Source organism: Sander lucioperca, chromosome 4 (assembly GCF_008315115.2).
Source record: "Sander lucioperca isolate FBNREF2018 chromosome 4, SLUC_FBN_1.2, whole genome shotgun sequence".
Lineage (NCBI taxonomy): Eukaryota > Metazoa > Chordata > Actinopteri > Perciformes > Percidae > Sander > Sander lucioperca.
Window position 1 is genome coordinate 40,903,409 of NC_050176.1, and position 20,000 is coordinate 40,923,408.

General features: G+C 43.4%; 2 protein-coding genes, 2 long non-coding RNA genes and 1 pseudogene across 20 annotated transcripts in view; 2 read left to right on the top strand and 3 right to left on the bottom strand.

Annotated features, from left to right (window-relative positions):
• LOC116048142 overlaps positions 1-20,000 on the bottom strand; it is a 568,688-nt pseudogene that overhangs the window by 213,998 nt on the left and 334,690 nt on the right.
• The window catches only part of LOC116049154 (CD209 antigen-like protein E), a 236,056-nt gene that overhangs the window by 128,925 nt on the left and 87,131 nt on the right, over positions 1-20,000 (bottom strand). The window lies entirely within an intron of this gene.
• The window catches only part of LOC116049136 (CSC1-like protein 2), a 53,348-nt gene that overhangs the window by 4,698 nt on the left and 28,650 nt on the right, over positions 1-20,000 (bottom strand). For 12 of the 17 annotated variants that reach the window (XM_036000551.1, XM_036000548.1, XM_036000546.1 and 9 more), the window contains 16 exons: positions 19,475-19,565; positions 18,603-18,640; positions 18,326-18,468; positions 16,587-16,649; positions 14,521-14,572; positions 9,735-9,843; positions 9,359-9,429; positions 8,316-8,396; positions 7,213-7,336; positions 6,389-6,522; positions 5,883-6,020; positions 4,062-4,215; positions 3,021-3,127; positions 1,315-1,401; positions 1,170-1,235; positions 644-806 (listed from right to left, as the gene is read on the bottom strand). In XM_036000551.1, coding sequence (XP_035856444.1) covers positions 644-806; positions 1,170-1,235; positions 1,315-1,401; positions 3,021-3,127; positions 4,062-4,215; positions 5,883-6,020; positions 6,389-6,522; positions 7,213-7,336; positions 8,316-8,396; positions 9,359-9,429; positions 9,735-9,843; positions 14,521-14,572; positions 16,587-16,649; positions 18,326-18,468; positions 18,603-18,640; positions 19,475-19,565 — 1,621 coding nt within the window. The remainder of the gene's footprint in view (positions 1-643; positions 807-1,169; positions 1,236-1,314; positions 1,402-3,020; positions 3,128-4,061; positions 4,216-5,882; positions 6,021-6,388; positions 6,523-7,212; positions 7,337-8,315; positions 8,397-9,358; positions 9,430-9,734; positions 9,844-14,520; positions 14,573-16,586; positions 16,650-18,325; positions 18,469-18,602; positions 18,641-19,474; positions 19,566-20,000) is intronic. The other 5 variants (XM_036000556.1, XM_031298541.2, XM_036000557.1 and 2 more) reach the window with 1 other exon arrangement.
• Positions 806-20,000, top strand: part of LOC118494913 — a 20,796-nt gene continuing 1,601 nt past the window's right edge. The window contains exon 1 of the long non-coding RNA XR_004897121.1: positions 806-819. This is a non-coding gene — a long non-coding RNA (uncharacterized LOC118494913). The remainder of the gene's footprint in view (positions 820-20,000) is intronic.
• LOC116049171 lies at positions 2,306-8,707 on the top strand. Its single transcript, XR_004104826.2, has 3 exons — positions 2,306-2,318; positions 4,746-4,754; positions 8,600-8,707. It is a non-coding gene; the product is annotated as an uncharacterized LOC116049171 (long non-coding RNA).

Genomic DNA, 20,000 nt, shown 5'->3' on the forward strand with positions numbered 1-20,000 from the left:
AAAAACGGGATTATGCGATCGCATAATTCAATGCATAATCAGCCAAAGTCTGCTTTTTTCAAATACACCGCACTTTCGCCGCAAAAATTGCCGATTTCCGCACAAAATATGCAACTTGCGGTTTCATCGTGTCTTCATCGCGGGGTTTGCAGCTTTTCGATGATGTTCACGTTGCGTGATTACGTCACTTCATAACGTTCCCATGGCAACAGGGGAAAATGGCTGCTCTTGTGTGAAGTAAACCAACATTTTTCAACTTCCTGCTAAGATATATGGGACTTTATTGCAACGAAAATGCGGGGATTATGAAATCATGCAAGCCCCGCATATTTTGTGCGGAAATCTGCAATTTATGTGGCAAAAGTGCGGCGTATTTGAAAAAATGCGGCCCCCGAAATAAATATGCAGACTTTGGCTGATTATGTGTTGAATTATGCGATCACATGATCAGGTTGTTCTGGAGGGACTGGTTCTTATTCTTGGTTCCTGATGTGAAGCCCTTTGGATACCTGCTGGCTGCTATAAAGTGCTATATATATATAAATACATGTTGATTGATTGATGCCACAAAGCGCTCAGTAAAAGCGGCAGTTGTGTAGGGAATAAAGTCTAAAACATTTCTACGGCGGTGCGTCCTCCTCACCCTCTTGACGTTGCGGCGGTCGGCGGCCGAGCGCGCCAGGCACAGCCGGATCATGTACATCAGCAGGCCGGGGATCCGCAGCAGGTCCATGGCGTTCCCGATGAACGCCGAGGCGATCACGTAGTTCACGAAGAATGCTCCGTTGTCTGGCAGGAAGACGCACCTGAAGGGGACACGTCGCCGCCGTTAGACCACAGCGCCCAACCCAGCGGGGGAAAGTAACTAAGTACATGTACTCCAGTACTGTACTTCAGTCCACATGTCGAGGTACTTGTACTTCTACTCTTATCCTGATGATACTTACAGACCTTTACTTAAGTTACATTTTCACTGCAGGACTTTTACTGTAACAGAGTATTATTACAGTGTGGTATTAGTACTTATACTGCAGTAAAGGATCTGAATACTTCTTCCACCGTTGGTCCAATAAAACTTTATTAATACTCATGTCAAAAAATACCAAAGTTACCCTTTAACAATGTGATTTACATCCTTTTTTAAAGTACAAGTTATACAGGGAACTCACTCAAATCTGACTGTGGCATCAGCGAGGAACTTCTTATCGAAGAGCCAGCGGAAGAAAACATCCAGGCTGAAAACAGAGAGAGGTTTGAGTAACGGGACAGCGGAGGTCAAAGGTCACCCGGGACAGAAGTCTGCGAGTTTATTACCTGCTGAGGCCGAGAGACGGCAGCAGCAGAACCATGAAGATCAGGAAGGTGTAGCATTTATGCATGGTCGTCCTGTTTTCTCCAGACCTGCAGACACAAACCACACGGCCAATCAGAGACTCCACTGACTTCAGATGCAACTTCACACAAAGTCAAAGTTTAACAACAAAAAGGTTGGAAAATGCAACAAAAAAAGCATTAAAAACGTCAAAAAAAAGCATCAGAAGAGTCAAAGTTAAAGAAAACACCACAAATGTTGGCTGAAAAAGGGCCAAAAAAGCAACAAAAACCTAGCCTAGAAATCTAGACCACTCTAGCAGCAGCAGCCAGGGCCGTCTAGCAACTCTCCGTTGGCTTGCGAGCTGGAAAAACCAAACTCTGGTCAGGCCAATCACATCATGTATAGAGTGGGTGGGCGGGGCTTATGGCTGCTGGCGAACAGCGGTCTTTGGAATCGGCTTTGGCCGCGACTCTGGAAGACTTGGAGTTCAGCTTTTCTTTGAGAAAAGAACAAAGAACGGCTCTGAAGTCATTCTTAAAAAAGGAAGATGTGTTCAGAGCATAGACAGTATATAAGAGTGGACCAGCAGGTCCCGTGTCTCTGGACGGAGACCAGTGAAGTCTCTTTCCCGGTGATGGCTGAGCGTTACTGAGCAGCCTCCAACTGAGCTTGAAGACGTAGATGTGACGTGAGCAACCTGTCTGAAAGTTGGAAGTCTTCTGGTAGCTGTGCCAAGAGAAATCTCAATCATTCCCAATCTAGCAGAGACGGAGAGCGTAGGTATATGTAAGGAGATAACATAGACACAGGCTAATTATTGATCACTAAAATGATAGTTAACATTAGTAATTAAACTTAAACAGCTAATGGAAGTCCAAACTGCCTGAGAGCTTCTCCTGTACTATACGGTAATTCCTCTACTATGAGACAGTAAGTCTCGTGGTTATGACCCAATCGTTAGCCTATTTTTATAAAAACGTCTGCTACGGAGCCATAACGTGAGGTACAAGGTAATGGAGCCTTTTATACATTGTCGTGTTTCTTTAGAAATAAACAATGGACAAATAGAGTCTTTAAACTCTTCAGATGTAAAGTTATTCTCTGTCAAAGTGACGTCAAAATGAATGGCAGTCAATGGGATGCTAACGGGAGGTGATGGCTTGGTAGCATCAAAATGGCGCCATAAGAGGTTCGCGGTCTGAGGAGAGGCTTACCCCCTTGGTTCAGAGTTTAAAGTTGAATCTATCAACTAGCGTTGCTCTCATTGGTTGGAGCGCTATCCTATTGCATGCAGAGAGAATCTGAAAGACAACCTTTTATCCTGCCCCTCGGATTGAGCCCTGCCAATGGTGAGCCAATGGCTTGTCAGGAAAACAAAAACGTTGAATTAAGCGACAAAAATGTTGAAAAATGCATCTAAAAAGTGTAAAAAATAAATAAAACAGGGGGCACACTGGGTCACAGCTGGGTTCTTGTGTCGGGCCGCTACACAGCGGCATGCCACCCGCCAAAGTGGCTAGTGAGAGGGACAGTGTTACCCGCCACTGGTGACATCTCCCCGCATTTGGCGGGTTAGGGGCTGCTAATGTCAAGCCCTGGTTACCTGAGTTTAGCTGAGTGTGTTTACCTGGTCCAGTGTTACCTGAGTTTAGTAGAGTGTGTTTACCTGGTCCAGTGTTACCTGAGTTTAGTAGAGTGTGTTTACCTGGTCCAGTGAGCCTCGAAGAAGGCGGAGTAGTAGACGATGGTGGGCAGCAGAGCAGAGAAAGCCCAGAGCAGCAGAGTGGGGAAGAACTGAGTCACGATCGGGTTCTGTTAGAAACAAAAGCACAACGCAGCAGAAAGTCAGAGACAAAGATCGGTAAGGTAACGTTTCCCTGTGTCTTTAGCTGCATGTAGGGTAACGTTACCCTGTGTCTTTAGCTGCATGTAGGGTGACGTTACCCTGTGTCTCTAGCTGCATGTAAGGTAACGTTACCCTGTGTCTCTAGCTGCATGTAGGGTAACGTTACCCTGTGTCTTTAGCTGCATGTAAGGTAACGTTACCCTGTGTCTCTAGCTGCATGTAGGGTAACGTTACCCTGTGTCTTTAGCTGCATGTAAGGTGACGTTACCCTGTGTCTCTAGCTGCATGTAAGGTAACGTTACCCTGTGTCTCTAGCTGCATGTAAGGTAACGTTACCCTGTGTCTCTAGCTGCATGTAAGGTGACGTTACCCTGTGTCTCTAGCTGCATGTAAGGTAACGTTACCCTGTGTCTCTAGCTGCATGTAAGGTAACGTTACCCTGTGTCTCTAGCTGCATGTAAGGTAACGTTACCCTGTGTCTTTAGCTGCATGTAAGCTGACGTTACCCTGTGTCTTTAGCTGCATGTAAGGTAACGTTACCCTGTGTCTCTAGCTGCATGTAGGGTAACGTTACCCTGTGTCTCTAGCTGCATGTAGGGTAACGTTACCCTGTGTCTTTAGCTGCATGTAAGGTGACGTTACCCTGTGTCTCTAGCTGCATCCCTCTCTGTCTGTCTGATGTGTCTGTGTGTCTGACTCTCTGATATGTCTGTCTGTCTGTCTGTCTGACTCTCTGATGTGTCTGTCTGACTCTCTGATGTGTCTGTCTGTCTGTCTGACTCTCTGATGTGTCTGTCTGACTCTCTGATGTGTCTGTCTGACTCTCTGATGTGCCTGCCTGCCTGCCTGCCTGTCTGCCATTAGTTGCTAATGAAAGCGAAGGTCAGCTGCAGCTCTTACGTTAAGATACTCGACGGGCTTGGTGACGTTGAACTTGTCCATGGTGGAGATGATGATGGCGGGCGTCGTGAGGAAGAAGAGCAGCAGGAAGAGGATGACGTTGATGATGAAGCAGCGGATCCACCAGGAGATCCCGCCCAGCGACAGGTGCTCCCTGCAGGGACAAACCGCCACGCGTCAGGTAAAGCTCATGATTTAGCTGTATGTTGGGTATGTTGGTTCGTGTATCTATGCAACAATCCCAACAGGCACATTCCACGTGGGGCAACTACTGACTTAAAGTCCAGTTCAGACCAAAGATTTGTGTCGAGACAAGCGTAAACATTAGTCAGTCCCTCCAGAAAAACGTGATTATGTGATCTCATAATTCAATGCATAATCAGCCAAAGCCTGCATATTTATTTCGGGGGCCACATCTTTTCAAATACGCCGCACTTTAGCCGCATAAATTGCCAATTTCTGCGCAAAATATGCGGGGCTTGCATGATTTCATAATCCCCGCATTTTCGTTGGAAAAAAGTCCCATATATCTTATCAGAAAGATGAAAAATGTTGCGTTTACTTCACACAAGAGCAGCTGTTTTCCCCTGTTGCCATGGGAACGTTATGAAGTGATGTAATCACGCAACGTGAACATCATCGAAAAGCTGCAAACCCCGCGATGAAGCCATGATGAAACTGTAGTTTTTGCAAGTTCCCGCAATTTCATCACATAAAATTACATAAATATCCTTCATATTCCATCGCATTTTTTAAGAAAACGTGCCGCATAATAAAGGAGTTTAGCCCAAAACTATCACAAAAAAACTCTGCATTTTTCCTGAAGGACTGATTAGTCTCCTGCAACTCTCTGAGCAGCTGACTTCTCTGTTGGCTGTATGCTGCGTTCAAGGCATCCCGTAACTCGTGTTTTCACAACCTTCTACCGGTGAAAGTGTCCTGGAACGGCAGTCGATTGTGTACTACTACAGGTTATGTTTATTAAATGAAGCCCAAAATATGTCGCCGACTAGAACTAGAAATCGGTAGTATAAGCTAGCGCTACCTAACGTCAACGTTAGGCTACCTAACATCAACCTTAGGTAGCCTAACCTGAACCCTGCCATCGGCACATTGTTTAGCTAGCCAGCGTTGACGGTGTGCCAAATGTCATTATTTTTATCATCAGACGCACAAATCTGCTGTACTTAAACCATCAAACAGTCCCGTAACTTACTCCCCGTGAACTGGTACCAGATCGTTGTACTCCCAGTTACACACACATAAACAACAACGGCGCCCCCTGTTGATGCTGTACAGACGCCGCTGATTAACGGTGAGAAATAGAAATAAATAGACATAAATAGGCAACGTAAAGTAATCAAAACAATACACATACGATTGTGTATTACTACAGGTTATGTTTATTAAATGAAGCCCAAAATATGTCGCCGACTAGAAATCGCTAGTATCATCTAGCGCTAGCTAGCGCTAGCTAACGTCAACGTTAGGTAGCCTAACCTGAACCCTGCAAACAGCACAATGTTTAGCTAGTCAGCTTTGACGGTGTGCCAAATGTCATTATTTTTATCATCAGAAGCACAAATCTGCTGCACATCAACGTAACTAAACCGACTTTCACTCAATCACAGTTTAACTGGACATGCTGGAACGCTACCAAGTCGCGAGTCATGACTTGAAGTCGTAACTTACGGGCTAAACATGGTGTCTGGAACGCAGCAGTAGAAACAGGTGATGTTCCAGAGCGGTTTGGTCTGGCTGGGAACCTTTGGTCTGAACGGGGCTTTAGAGGGGGGGGGGGGGGGGGTTCTGTGGACATACCAGCGGACGTTCTGCGGGTCGGGCGCGTACGAAACGCTCCAGTTGTGGACATGAAGAACCTCGCTGAACTGAGACGACTGTGGCTCCTGTTGACAGCGACAGCCCTGAACCTGGCACGCGTTAAAGTCCTTCAAAATACTGTGGAGACAAAGGGGGAGGAGTCAGATACAGAGGGGGAGGAGTCAATCGACAGAGGGGGGTGGAGTCAGAGGGGGAGGAGTCAGAGACAGAGGGAGAGGAGTCAGAGGGGGAGGAGTCAGATACAGAGGGGGAGGAGTCAGAGACAGAGGGGGAGGAGTCAGAGACAGAGGGGGAGGAGTCATAGGGGACGGGTCATATACAGAGGGGGCGGAGTCAGAGAAAGAGTCAGAGATGACGAGGTTAAAGAGAGGAGGAGAAGGAGTCAGAAACATCAGTCAGTCAGTCAGTCAGTCAGTCAGTCAGTCAGTCAGACAGACAGACAGACAGACAGACAGACAGACAGACAGACAGACAGGCAGGCTCACATGGCGGTCATGGACTCGTTCTGGAAGGTGACGAAGGCCATGCCCAGCGGCTTGGTGTGGACCTTCTCCTTCTCCTTGCGGTACTCCTCCTTCAGCTTGGCTTCTCTCTTGGTGTAGTAGCTGACCGCCTCCTCCTGCAAACACACCGGAGGCTGCTCAATCACTGCTAACAGGCTAACAGGCTAACAACCCCCCCCGACACCCCAAATCACACCTGGGATATCTTTTGGTTCTGGATTTGTTAAAATAAACTTTTTAAAAAATATATATTTTACACCAGAGCAGGGGGAATGAGAGGGGGGAAGACCAGAGCAGGGGGAATGAGAGGGGGAAACACCAGAGCAGGGGGAATGAGAGGGGGAAACACCAGAGCAGGGGGAATGAGAGGGGGAAACACCAGAGCAGGGGGAATGAGAGGGGGAAACATCAGAGCAGGGGGAATGAGAGGGGAGCAGGGGGAATGAGAGGGGGAAACGCCAGAGGAGGGGGAATGAGAGGGGGAAACGCCAGAGGAGGGGGAATGAGAGGGGGAAACACCAGAGCAGGGGGGAATGAGAGGGGGAAACACCAGAGCAGGGGGAATGAGAGGGGAGCAGGGGGAATGAGAGGGGGAAACGTCAGAGCAGGGGGAATGAGAGGGGGAAACACCAGAGCAGGGGGAATGAGAGGGGGAAACGCCAGAGCAGGGGGAATGAGAGGGGGAAACACCAGAGCAGGGGGAATGAGAGGGGGGGAACACCAGAGCAGGGGGAATGAGAGGGGGAAACGTAGCAGTGGAGATGTAGCCTCAGTGTGCGTTAGCGTTGTAGCGTGTTTAGGGTCACCTCCTCGCAGCCGGTGATGGCGCAGCAGCAGAGGTGTCCGCAGGGTTTGGGGTTGATCATCGTGGGAACGTGTTCCTTGGCCATCAGGTCGGTGAAGAACTTCTTACTGCGCTCCGTCTTCTTCCTGACAAACACACCCAACGTTTCCGCTCAGTCAGCTCATCTATTCTTTCATATGTTCAATAAAACCCAAAATAAACCTCCATCAGATCTCAGATTATTCTAAGTGTCTGACAACATTATGGGATGGATCCCTACAGAGATAGACCTTTTAGTTAAAGAGTAAGATCCTTTTAGTTTAACATGAAACAGCCCCGAAATCACCATCACCAAACTACACCAGACTCCATGTAAATAATCAGGACTTTTATCATCGTAAAACACACTTCATTCAAAGTGGACAGAAACAAAATAAAACTACCAAAAGCCGTCTTGGTTCATCTTTCCACTGTTCCAACAATCACCACTCTGGTTTGGTTGAAATAATCCCTTAATTCACCCATTTACATGTGGAGATATGCTGGCTCTATACACGGTAAAAGTCCTGATTATTTACATGGAGTCTGGTGGAAATATGCTGGCTCTATACACGCTAAAAGTACTGATTATTTACATGGAGTCTGGTGGAAATATGCTGGCTCTATACACGGTAAAAATCCTGATTATTTACATGGAGTCTGGTGGAAATATGCTGGCTCTATACACGCTAAAAGTCCTGATTATTTACATGGATTGTCCTGTAGCGCTACATTGCAGCCCGGTTACAGTGTTCTCGCTAAATACTGGAATCATTTCAGAGATTGTTGTTCACATCAGTCACAGAAACATGGGAAGATATGGTTAAAAAAAATGTATATAATAATAGACCATTTCTGAGCTTAACTGTGCACACAGGGAGCTTTGTCTTTGGTTTAAATTCTCCTTCACATAGGTCTACATTGTTGCTAAAAGTTCCTAATTTTGGTTTTCACCAAATATCAACAACCATTTCTCTCTATACATGAGAAACATGTTGCTCCTTATCTCCTGAGTAGCCCATCCTGGGGAATGTCAACCAATCAAACGGTGAGGTCTGTAAAGGTCTGAGTGTGTGTGTGTCTCACCTCTCTGCGTTCAGAGACATCAGTCTGGCCACGTTGTAGCAGATCCGAGCCTCCAGCACCGTGCAGTTCTCGTACGCCTGTCTGAAGAAGAACAAGACATCAAACATGATCCCGTCCTGCACACCTGAAGCAAACTGTCCTCCGTCACTCTCTCATGCCACTCCAGTACAACTTAATCAATCAATCAATCAATCAATCAATCTTTCAATCAATCAATCAACGCCCAACAACATTTGTACACAAAGTGCTTCCCATAGAGACAGAGCTCTGAAAGCCACACTAAGCTGCCGATCCCAGAAACTGAGTTTTTATGAAGACAGAAGTGGAAACAGACGTGAGGAATCAGCAGAGAGAATGGAGAGAGACATTAAGGTAACGTTATGTCAGACATTTAGTTACCAAGTCAAACATCCAAATGTCAGTTTTAGGCTGACTGACTGTCTGTAAGTTCAGCTAACACCACTTTTGCTAGTTTGACGGCAGAAAAAAGTGTCCGTGTGCCGGGGTCATGGTTCTAAAGGGTTGTACTTAGTGTCTTCATTAATCAGAGGGGTGTTTTAGGCGTAACATGCAATCAACCAATCAGAGATCATCTCCCATTCCCTTTAAAAGCCAGGCGCGTTTGGACCTTGGAGCATTGCTATTATGATGGAGGATTTGCACCGTAATATTTTTATTTGTAATCTTCTGCATGTGTGTGTGCTGCTGTGCGTCCCTGTGTGTGTAACAAGCTTAGTGTTCACGAGCCTAGGAGCATTTTACTAATGCTCTGTTAAAATAACAATGAAATGCTGCGTTACTGACTTTAGACCAGGTTGTTGTTGGTCAATGGTGCCATCACTTCCTGCTGCCTCTAAGCTGAACACATCACACCTTCTGTCTGTTTAATCACATTCAACAACACGCAGCTCTGACGGCTTTAGGACGGGAAAACACACGTTAACAACTTGAATTCAAATGTTCCCAGACATTTGAACACCTTTCAGGAGCTGAAGGATCACTTTTCATTGGATGAGGATGAGGAAGAAGAGCAGTGAACTCACTCAAAGTGCTGTTTGATCTGACTCTCCTCGGCGTATTTAGAGATGCCGTTAATGAACAGAGTTCTCTTCACCTGCAAGAAACACACACACACACAACTTAAAAGTCATCACACTGCAGGCCTCATCTCTCTCACTCACACACACACACACACACACACACACACACACACACACACACACTTTCAGTCTGATACTTTAACAGCTTTACAGCACACTGAGACTTTCTTCACTTGATAAGTTATCTTTTAAACATCAGCTGTGTAATTCACGACTCAATTCAACCAGGATCTAAACATCTCTTCCCGTTCACTAGCGGACACATGTTACTGAAACTAATTCCCATGGTGACCACAGGAAGGGGCGGGGCCTCTCCTACCAGGTCGTCCTCCTTGTAGTGCATCTTGGACGTGTGTCTCCTCATGCTGTAGACGGTCAGCAGCAGGTACATGAAGGCAAACGTAGTGTGCAGCCACAACAGATTGGTCCTAAACACACACACACACACACACACACACACACTTAGTTTGTACATAAATCTCTCAACATGTGAAAATCTTTATTATTCCACTGCTTTAGAGATGTTGGGAGATGCAACCTTCTTCTAGTCTTTATGCTAAGCTAGGCTAACTGTGTTCTGGACACACAGAGGAACTGAGATCTGAAATATTGGGAGCACAAGAGGATTTGTAAAAGTCTTGGACTGTTTGATTGAAGGGTAACTAGTGTTTTTCCCAACCTGGAGCCTATGTTCCCATGTGTTTGTGTCTGAGTGACTGATGGGAACAACTATCTCTGACATTGGTCCAGTACTGAGAGAGATCGCTGCAGTCAGCACTGGCGAAACAAGCTGTATGTAACGTTAATATAGAGTGTTAGGGGTTGTGTCTGACAACATTATGGGATGGATCCCTACAGAGATAGACCTTTTAGTTAAAGAGTAAGATCCTTTTAGTTTAACATCAAACAGCCCCGAAATCACCATCACCAAACTACACCAGACTCCATGTAAATAATCACGACTTTTAGCATCGTAAAACACACTTCATTCAAAGTGGACAGAAACTACATAAATCAAAAGCTGTTTTTGGGCCGTCTTTCCACTTCAACCAACCATCACAACTCTAGTTTTGGTTGAAATAAACACATACTTTACCTATTTACATGTGAAAATATGTTGGCTCTATACACGCTAAAAGTGCTGTTTTTTTAAATGGAGTCTGGTGGGTTTAGTGATAGCGACCTCAGAGCTGTTTCTAGGTAAACAGAAAGGTCTTAAAGAGGTTTTTAAAGGTCTATCTCTGTAGGGATCCTTTCCATAATGTTGTCAGACACTTAGAATAATAATCTGAGTCTGTCAGCGGCAACAACAGAACTTTTAGTGACTCTAATGCCGCCTTCATACTGGCAGTTGAAATCAGCTCCGTAAAACGCAATATGCCCCCAGCGGACGTCGTACTACACCATTGACAAGCTTCGGAAGAGACTCACAAAAATGGCAGAGAGATCCAGAACGACTGATAAGTGTCTGAATGTACGATTCTCTATGACCTCTCTCAGATATAAATAGAAAGGCTGCTGCGTGAAGAAAAGTTGCCCAGGACGTTGACATGTCACGTTGGTTAAATGTGATATAGGGTATAATGTCGATAGTTAAATGTGATATAGGGTATAATGTCAATAGTTAAATGTGATATAGGGTATAATGTCAATAGTTAAATGTGATATAGTGGTATAATGTCAATAGTTAAATGTGATATAGGGTATAATGTCAATAGTTAAATGTGATATAGGGTATAATGTCAATAGTTAAATGTGATATAGGGTATAATGTCAATAGTTAAATGTGATATAGTGGTATAATGTCAATAGTTAAATGTGATATAGGGTATAATGTCAATAGTTAAATGTGATATAGGGTATAATGTCGATAGTTAAATGTGATATAGGATATAATGTCGATAGTTAAATGTGATATAGGGTATAATGTCAATAGTTAAATGTGATATAGCAGTATAATGTCAATAGTTAAATGTGATATAGGGTACAATGTCAATAGTTAAATGTGATATAGAGTATAATGTCCATAGTTAAATGTGATATAGGGTATAATGTCAATAGTTAAATGTGATATAGGGTATAATGTCAATAGTTAAATGTGATATAGGGTATAATGTCAATAGTTAAATGTGATATAGGGTACAATGTCAATAGTTAAATGTGATATAGCGGTATAATGTCAATAGTTAAATGCGATATAGTGGTATAATGTCAATAGTTAAATGCGATATAGGGTATAATGTCAATAGTTAAATGCGATATAGGGTATAATGTCAATAGTTAAATGCGATATAGGGTATAATGTCAATAGTTAAATGAGATATAGGGTATAATGTCAATAGTTAAATGTGATATAGGGTATAATGTCAATAGTTAAATGTGATATAGGGTATAATGTCAATAGTTAAATGCGAGATAGGGTATAATGTCAATAGTTAAATGCGATATAGGGTATAATGTCAATAGTTAAATGCGATATAGGGTATAATGTCAATAGTTAAATGCGATATAGGGTATAATGTCAATAGTTAAATGCGATATAGGGTATAATGTCAATAGTTAAATGTGATATAGGGTATAATGTCAATAGTTAAATGTGATATAGGGTATAATGTCAATAGTTAAATGTCTGTTGCTAGCTAACTAATTAGCATTAGCAGGTGTGTTTATCAGTACCATAGCAACGCTGGAGTTGTAGGACAGGAACCGTCCGTAGCCTTTCGCAAGAGTTACATTTTTTGAACGCATCCGGATGACCAACTGACTGATTTTTTTCGCACCGCACTCGTTCGGACCCATTCCCATCAGACACTCAGACATGGAGACAGAGTCCAGGTTGGAAAAAACGGTAGTTACCCATTAAAGGACCATTCCGGCGCAAAATGAACCTATGGGTTAATAACATATGTGTAGCGAGTCGACCGTTCTCTGGGACATGTTTTCATGCTAATCCAATGTGTCTCTAGCTTTAAACAAGTTAGCAGCTAACGGTGGTTAGCTGCTAACGCTACCCTTTCGGGGCAGATGGTAAATCTCTATTTCTATACCACTAACAAGACTCAAAATATCACCACACTTCAACAGTAGCATAATGAGGGTCCCTACATGCAAACCCAAGCATTGAGAACTTTATAAGTGTACAGACAGTTTATTAAAAAGATAGTTTAGAAAAACTGTGGCGTTCACCTATACAGGCAGGCGCCATCTTGGGAAACAGTCACGACCAGTCGAACCACGAACGCCGTGTTTGAGCCATGTTACTGGTTACTGTTTCCCAAGACGGCGCCTGCATGTAAACATGAACGCTGCTGTCTTTATATAGCCTGCTTGTATACGTGAAGGTCAATCTTTCTAAACTATCTAACAAACTGTCTGTACACTTACAACGTTCTCAGTGCTGAAGCTGCTCCTGTTTAAATCTAAACACTGTTTGATGCCAGGCTCCCAGCTTCTTCCACCAGTGACTGATGATGTCTTATGTTCTTATGCAACGGCTGCTCAGAGGGATCTTCTGTCTCTCTCGGCCCTTTCAGTTGTCAGTCTGGCTGAACCGTTTAGTTCTCCGGGTACAAAACACACCCTCACTATGCTCTCTTCTTCTGCTCGCGTTGGTTAAAGCTCAGCTGACATTCACCTCACGGTTCAGCTAAACTAAACCCAGGTCTCACATGCTTTTACATGTCAACTTCCACGTCTTCAGCAGTGCAATGCATTTAAGGTTAGGGCTTTTTTTTTTTTTCATACAATTCAGTTGAGCTTTTTAGCTTCCAGCATTCACACGCAATTCTGCAGGAAATGCATTTTCTAAACTGTTTCCAGCTCTAATATTTCAGCTGACAAGATGTGTGTCTGGTTGAACCGTTAAACAGTATAAATATTTCATTAACAAAATGTGTGTACATGCTCGTTGCAAAAGAGCTGTTAGTCATTGAGGAAGTGGTTAAAAGTACTCCGGGTGACCTCTGATGCACAGAAAGTTAAGCTTAAGTCATAAAAATAGTTTAGTCTTTTATGGCATGGAGGGGCATTGTTTGAAGGTTGCGAGAACCGAAGAGGAAGTTGCACCACACAGAGGCCCCGACCTTGGTGTGTGTGTGTGTGTGTGAAAGATACCAGTTTTTGTCTAGAAACAAGAAGATAGGATATATATATATATATATATATATAGGATAGACTGTGAGGAATGGATAAAAGATTGAGGGAGAGAACAGATCAGGGCTCATAATTCAGACGAGATCTTGGTGGACCAGCTCTGACTTACTTAACTTAGGGCGTTTTCACACCTACCTCATTTGGTCCAGACTTTCGGGTTTTGATCCGAACCAAAATTGCAGGTGAGAAAGATGCCTCGGACCACGGTCCGGATCAAAAGACCAAATTTTGGTCCGATCAAAAGAGGTGGTCTTGGTCCGGACCAAACTGAACCATGGTTCGGACTTTCGCACCAATTACAGGAAGTTAGGCAACTACGTACCATAGACGAAAGAAGAAAAAAAAAACCAAAACAACCTTTTTGCACTATGAGAACGTACATTTCTCGCAAGTACTGCGCTTGCAGTTGGTGCTGACGTTGTTGCTGCTGGTAGTAATACCATAATAACGCAATCGGGATTACCTCATTCATTTGTTCATTCATACGGAAAAGACTACCCACCAAAAAATGCCAAAATGACAACACGCCAACGTCAGACGCACGCCCGTCTACTCACCAATCAAAGGGAGACGCTATCACACGTACGTGGTGACGACACGCCGTAGGTATGTCATGGAAAGTTCTTTAGTGCGCTAGCACTATGTAAAATCACTATGTGAAACCAAAAAGAACGGGATCAAATGTGTACAATGTAATCAAACACGAACGTTGGTTCGGACTTTTAGGTGTGAAAACGCCCTGAGACTCTGTTTGTGAACGCACAGCTGTGTTGTAACCTCTTATGCTGGACTCAGTAAACTTAAAGTCAGAGTTCTCTGGCCTTAGGGCCTTATTTTGGGCCTGTATTTTAGATGTAATTCCCACTTCAGTACAGACATCTGACTGGACACGATCCCGCTCTACGACTCCTCAACGATAACGAGTGACACGTGCTTCATGCTCCTGGACTCACCCAGACTTCAGGTTGGCTATCGTGGTGCGTCCGAAGCTGTAGGCGTTGTTTTCTGGAATAAACATGAGCAGAAGTCATCAGAAAAACATTCGCGACTGATTTCATACAGTGAAGTCATCATTTTAACACACAGGGAACCGGTGTCCATCAGCATGGAACCAGACACCGACTCTACAAGACTGATCACAGTCACACAAACTACCAAGGGCGTAACATCGGGGGGGTGGGATGGGGTCTGCACGGATTAATAAGAGAACCACGATAACATCGGAAAGAACTTGAAAACAGAGACAGAAATGTCTAAAGGCGACAAAAACTCTGAAAGAAATGCCAAAATACTCAAAAAACGCGACAAAAACGTCTCAAATTGTGGGCGCCTGGGCAGCTCAGCTGGTAGAGAGCGTCCATATATAGGAGGTTTACTCCTCGACGCAGCGGCCGCATGTTCAAGTCCAACCTGCGGCCCTTTGCTGCATGTCATTCCCCCCCCTCTCTCTCCCCTTTCATGTCTTCAGGTGTCCTATAAAAATAAAGCCATCAAATGTCAAACGGAGGTGAAAAAATGTCTCAAATTGTCCGGAAAAAAATTGGAAAAGGCGACAAAAACGACAAAGAAAAAGAAAAAAAAAAAAAAAAGCAACCAACATTTACATTATTGGGGGGGCAGTGGGGGGTGTTGTGACCCTATGCTAAGAACTGAGTACTTCTACTGCTGGTACTACGGTAATACAGACCCTGATCAGAGTCCAGGCTAACACCACCAGACAGCTGACAGGCCTGCAGGCAGGGTTGGGTCCCACATACGGCGCCAAAACCATACCGGCGCCAAAACCATACCGGCGCCAAAACCACACTTTAAAAACGGCGCCTGAACAACCGATGCTTTACGACAGTCTGAGACGTGTTGACCTCGGGTCAGATTTGACCCATTTTCATAGTTTTTTATATCAGAAATATGGGGTTCTTTCAACCAAATTGCCCCGAAATAACGTGGATGCGTTCAGGGAAGTTGTATGGAACTAGGGCCGCAACTAACAATTATTTTCATAGTCGATTAATCTGTCGATTATTTTCTCGATTAATCGATTAGTTGTTTGATCTATAAAAATGTCAAAACATGGTGAAAAATGTGGATCAGTGTTTCCCAAAAAGCCGAATATGACGTCCTCAAATGTCTAGTTTTGTCCAAAACTCAAAGATCTTCAGTTTCCTGTCCCAGAGGAGAGAAGAAACTAGAAGATCTTCACATTTAACAAGCTGGAATCAGAGAAATCTGATTTTTTTTAATAAAAAAAATGACTCAAATGATTAATCGATTATCAAAATAGTTGGCGATTAATTTAATAGTTGACAATTAATCGATTAATCGATTCATCGTTGCAGCTCTATATGGAACCCAGACAACATTCTTTGCAGGTAAAATTAATGATGACTTCCATTGACTTTTGGGTGTTTTATTTAATTTTATAGCATTTGAAAAAAAAAAAAAAAGAACATCCTGTGATCTTAACTATTAATCAAAATAATTCATAACTTTAGCTTTTTTTAAACCCAAAAATGTAGTGTAATGTCATTATCTCAGAAGTGTTTGACACATGTTATGCCTTGCGATATTCCCCCCCCTGCAATTTGGATTTTGCAGTAGTCCATGTTGTGATTTTGATAAACTTGTGATTAATTGTGCAGCCTTGGGCCCCAATGCTGTGAAGGCGCTAAATACCACTGGGGACCGTACCTAAAGAATGAGGCAGACTTCCAGGTTGCAGGTTTTTATGCACAGCAAGCATTTTTAGTAGGTTATATTTATCTATTTATTTACTTATTTCATTTGTAAATGTAACCTCTGTTAAGTCACTTTTTATGAAGTGTATTTGTGCGTTTTGCCGTGTTGGCGATGTCCTGTTTGTAATGACCTGTCTCTCTTGTATTCTTGGTGAAACCGGAGAAACATTTTCACATCTGTGGACATTAAGTTTTTCGTATTTCGTGTTCGGTACCCAACCCTACCTGCAGACCTGCAGACCTGCAGACCTGCAGACCTGCAGCTCCGATCTGACTGCTGTTACCTTCTTTAGAAGGAGGTCTGGGGACTCCTTGGCTTAGGAAAGCTTCCTTACTGATATATCTGACTAAGATCAATCAGACACAAGGTGAGAACACGGTGAGCAGCTCAGAGACACAAACACTCCAGAGTTCAACGTACCAACCGTTCAACACAAACTCACAGTTTAGACATCGACAAAAGTGATCCGATACGTTACAACAACAGCGCCAACAGTCAGAATGATGACATCTCATATACTCACAGGGCTTCAAAGCTGCAATGTAACCTGTAACGAGTGTTAGAACACACCTTTAATCTTTTACTTACATCAGCAACTAGCGCCGTCTTCCATTTGAGTTTCAGGATTTAAACGTGAATCTTTAAATGGAAGTTTACTTTTATAGGGTATCGGGTTAAAGCTAAAACGCAATCAGACTTTAGAGATATGGTGAGTATCCATGGTAACCATACATACGATATCTGGAGGTCAAGGGATCCCTTTGAAAACAGCCATGCCAGTTTTCCCCTCGTTATTAGGGCCCCGAGCACGAAATGCAAGGCCCCAACGGTGCCTTGCACTGAAAGTGTGAGGAAGCTATTGTTTTTATAAGGATTATTATTATTATTATTATTATTATTATTCTGACGCGTCACTCGCATTTTTGAGGCGCTTAGCATGCTGGAAAACTCACAAAAATGTGCACACGTCAGACGTGGTGAAAACTCCACAGTTCTGTAGTGATTGGGCTCAGTCGTTGCCAGGGGGCTCCATAGCGCCCCCTAACGAGCGCCATGATTCGGAGAAACGATGAGAAGTTAATATACCAAATTTTGAGGGAACATAGGTCCCATCTTGGAGTCCACGGAGCATTGTTTTTGAAGATTTTTTAGCCGACAGGAAGTCGTCAATCTAGGTTTTCGTGCGGACATTTTCATTTAGTCGTCCTGTTGACAGGATTCCTAAATCCGTCTGGTTCCATCACATCACACATTCTAGTGGATGGGACTATTACGCTCTAACAAACCTCATCGCTGTCTTGCTTTGTCCAAAAGTCAGTCCTTCCAGAAAAATGCTGAGTTTTTCTGTGATTGTTTTGGGCTAAACTCCTTGATTATGCGGCACGTTTTCTTAAAAATATGATGGAATATGCGGGATATTTATGCAATTTCATGCAATGAAATTGCGGGAACTTTCAAAAACTGTGGTTTCATCGTGGCTTCATCGCGGGGTTTGCAGCTTTTCGATGATGTTCACGTTGCGTGATTACGTCACTTCATAACGTTCCCATGGCAACAAGGGAGAACGGCTGCTGTTGTGTGGAGTAAACGCAACATTTTTCAACTTTCTGCTAAGATATATGGGACTTTTTTCCAACAAATATGCGGGGATTATGAAATCATGAAAGCCCTGCATGTTTTGCGCGGAAATCGGCAATTTACGCGGCGAAAGTGCGGCGTATTTGAAAAAATGCGGCCCCCGAAATAAATATGCAGACTTTGGCTGATTATGCGTTGAATTATGAGATCACACACACGTTTTTCTGGAGGGACTGAAAAACATGTTACATGTGAACATTTGGGATAATGGCAGAACATCGAGCTGTTACTATAGTGATTATCTTCATGCTAGATTATTGTCTGGATGAATGGATTAGTTTGGTCTCTAAAATGTGGCTCTAAGTGGCTCCAGATTGGCTGCTGCAGTAGAGTTAGTGACGCTCTAAGTGGCTCCTGATTGGCTGCTGCCTGTGTGATGCTTACCCAGCAGGTCTCCGGAGAAGTTGACGGGCAGGACGATGCCGACGGAGAGGACGCCGACCACGACCAGCAGGCCGATGATGTGGCGCTGGAAGGACAGGTAGTGGACAGCATCCTCGCCACACTTCTCCCGGATCTCTTCATCCCTAAAGGGAGAGGAAGAGTCCAAACATACCAGCTCACAGATCTGCACATAATAACTACACGTTTTTACGTTAGCTCATATGAGAACACAGAGGATATGTGAAGCTACGTTAGCTCACATGAGACTGATACTCACTTTATTCTGAAGATGGCCGTCAGCCACGAGCAGAAACCCTGCAGAACAAACACAGAACAATCAGGAAGAGGAAGAGGAGAATAGACTTTATATCTGTATCAGTGTCTCTATATATCTATATATCTGTATCAGTGTCTCTATATATCTATATATCTGTATCAGTGTCTCTATATATCTATATATCTGTATCAGTGTCTCTATATATCTGTATCAGTGTCTCTATATATCTATATATCTGTATCAGTGTCTCTATATATCTGTATATCTGTATCAGTGTCTCTATATATCTATATATCTGTATCAGTGTCTCTATATATCTATATATCTGTATCAGTGTCTCTATATATCTATATATCTGTATCAGTGTCTCTATATATCTATATATCTGTATCAGTGTCTCTATATATCTATATATCTGTATCAGTGTCTCTGTATATCTGTATCAGTGTCTCTATATATCTGTATCAGTGTCTCTATATATCTATATATCTGTATCAGTGTCTCTATATATCTGTATCAGTGTCTCTATATATCTGTATATCGGTGTCAGTGTCTCTATATAACCTTATATACAATGTTTCACATCTTTCATACAGTCAGGGTAGTATTCAACATTCAAATCCCATTCATACTTTTTTAAATATTCAACCTTGTTTGAGGCTTAGAAGAAATGCCCTTCTGACATGTTTACATGAGTGTGTATTGGATGGAATGACCCAACTGCCTTAGCTACACCATTCACAGTTTGTGCTCTTCATGCTTTCATCTAAATATAGGACATAGTGTGTCCTTTCTAACAGTGTGATTAAGGAAGCAATGAGGCCCAGTGGGCTGTGTATGGGGAGGAGGAGGAGGGGTCAAAGTGTCCTTACGTTGTCTCTCTGGTCGAAGTCGACGGACGAGGAGACGGACGTGAGACGTTCGTAGCGGTCGGGCGTCTCCGAGTGCATCGCCGAGGCAACGCTGTGGACACACACAGTAAGCAGTCAGCTGACTGTTAGCTGTTAGCCGCTCTGACCTTTGACCTGAAAGCTGATTGGACTCCTGAACACAGAGGGCGCTAACAGGAAGTAGAAACAGACATCAAGCTGATTCTATCTGGAAACAACATGGACGAAACACTAACACTAGCTCTTTAAAAAAAACTTTATCAGCAAATGTACATAACATCTGGGGCAGTTCTGCTGACAGACTCAGATTATTATTCTAAGTGTCTGACAACATTATGGGATGGATCCCTACAGAGATAGACCTTTTAGTTAAAGAGTAAGATCCTTTTAGTTTAACATGAAACAGCCCCGAAATCACCATCACCAAACCCACCAGACTCCATGTAAATAATCAGGACTTTTATCATCGTAAAACACACTTCATTCAAAGTGGACAGAAACTAAATCA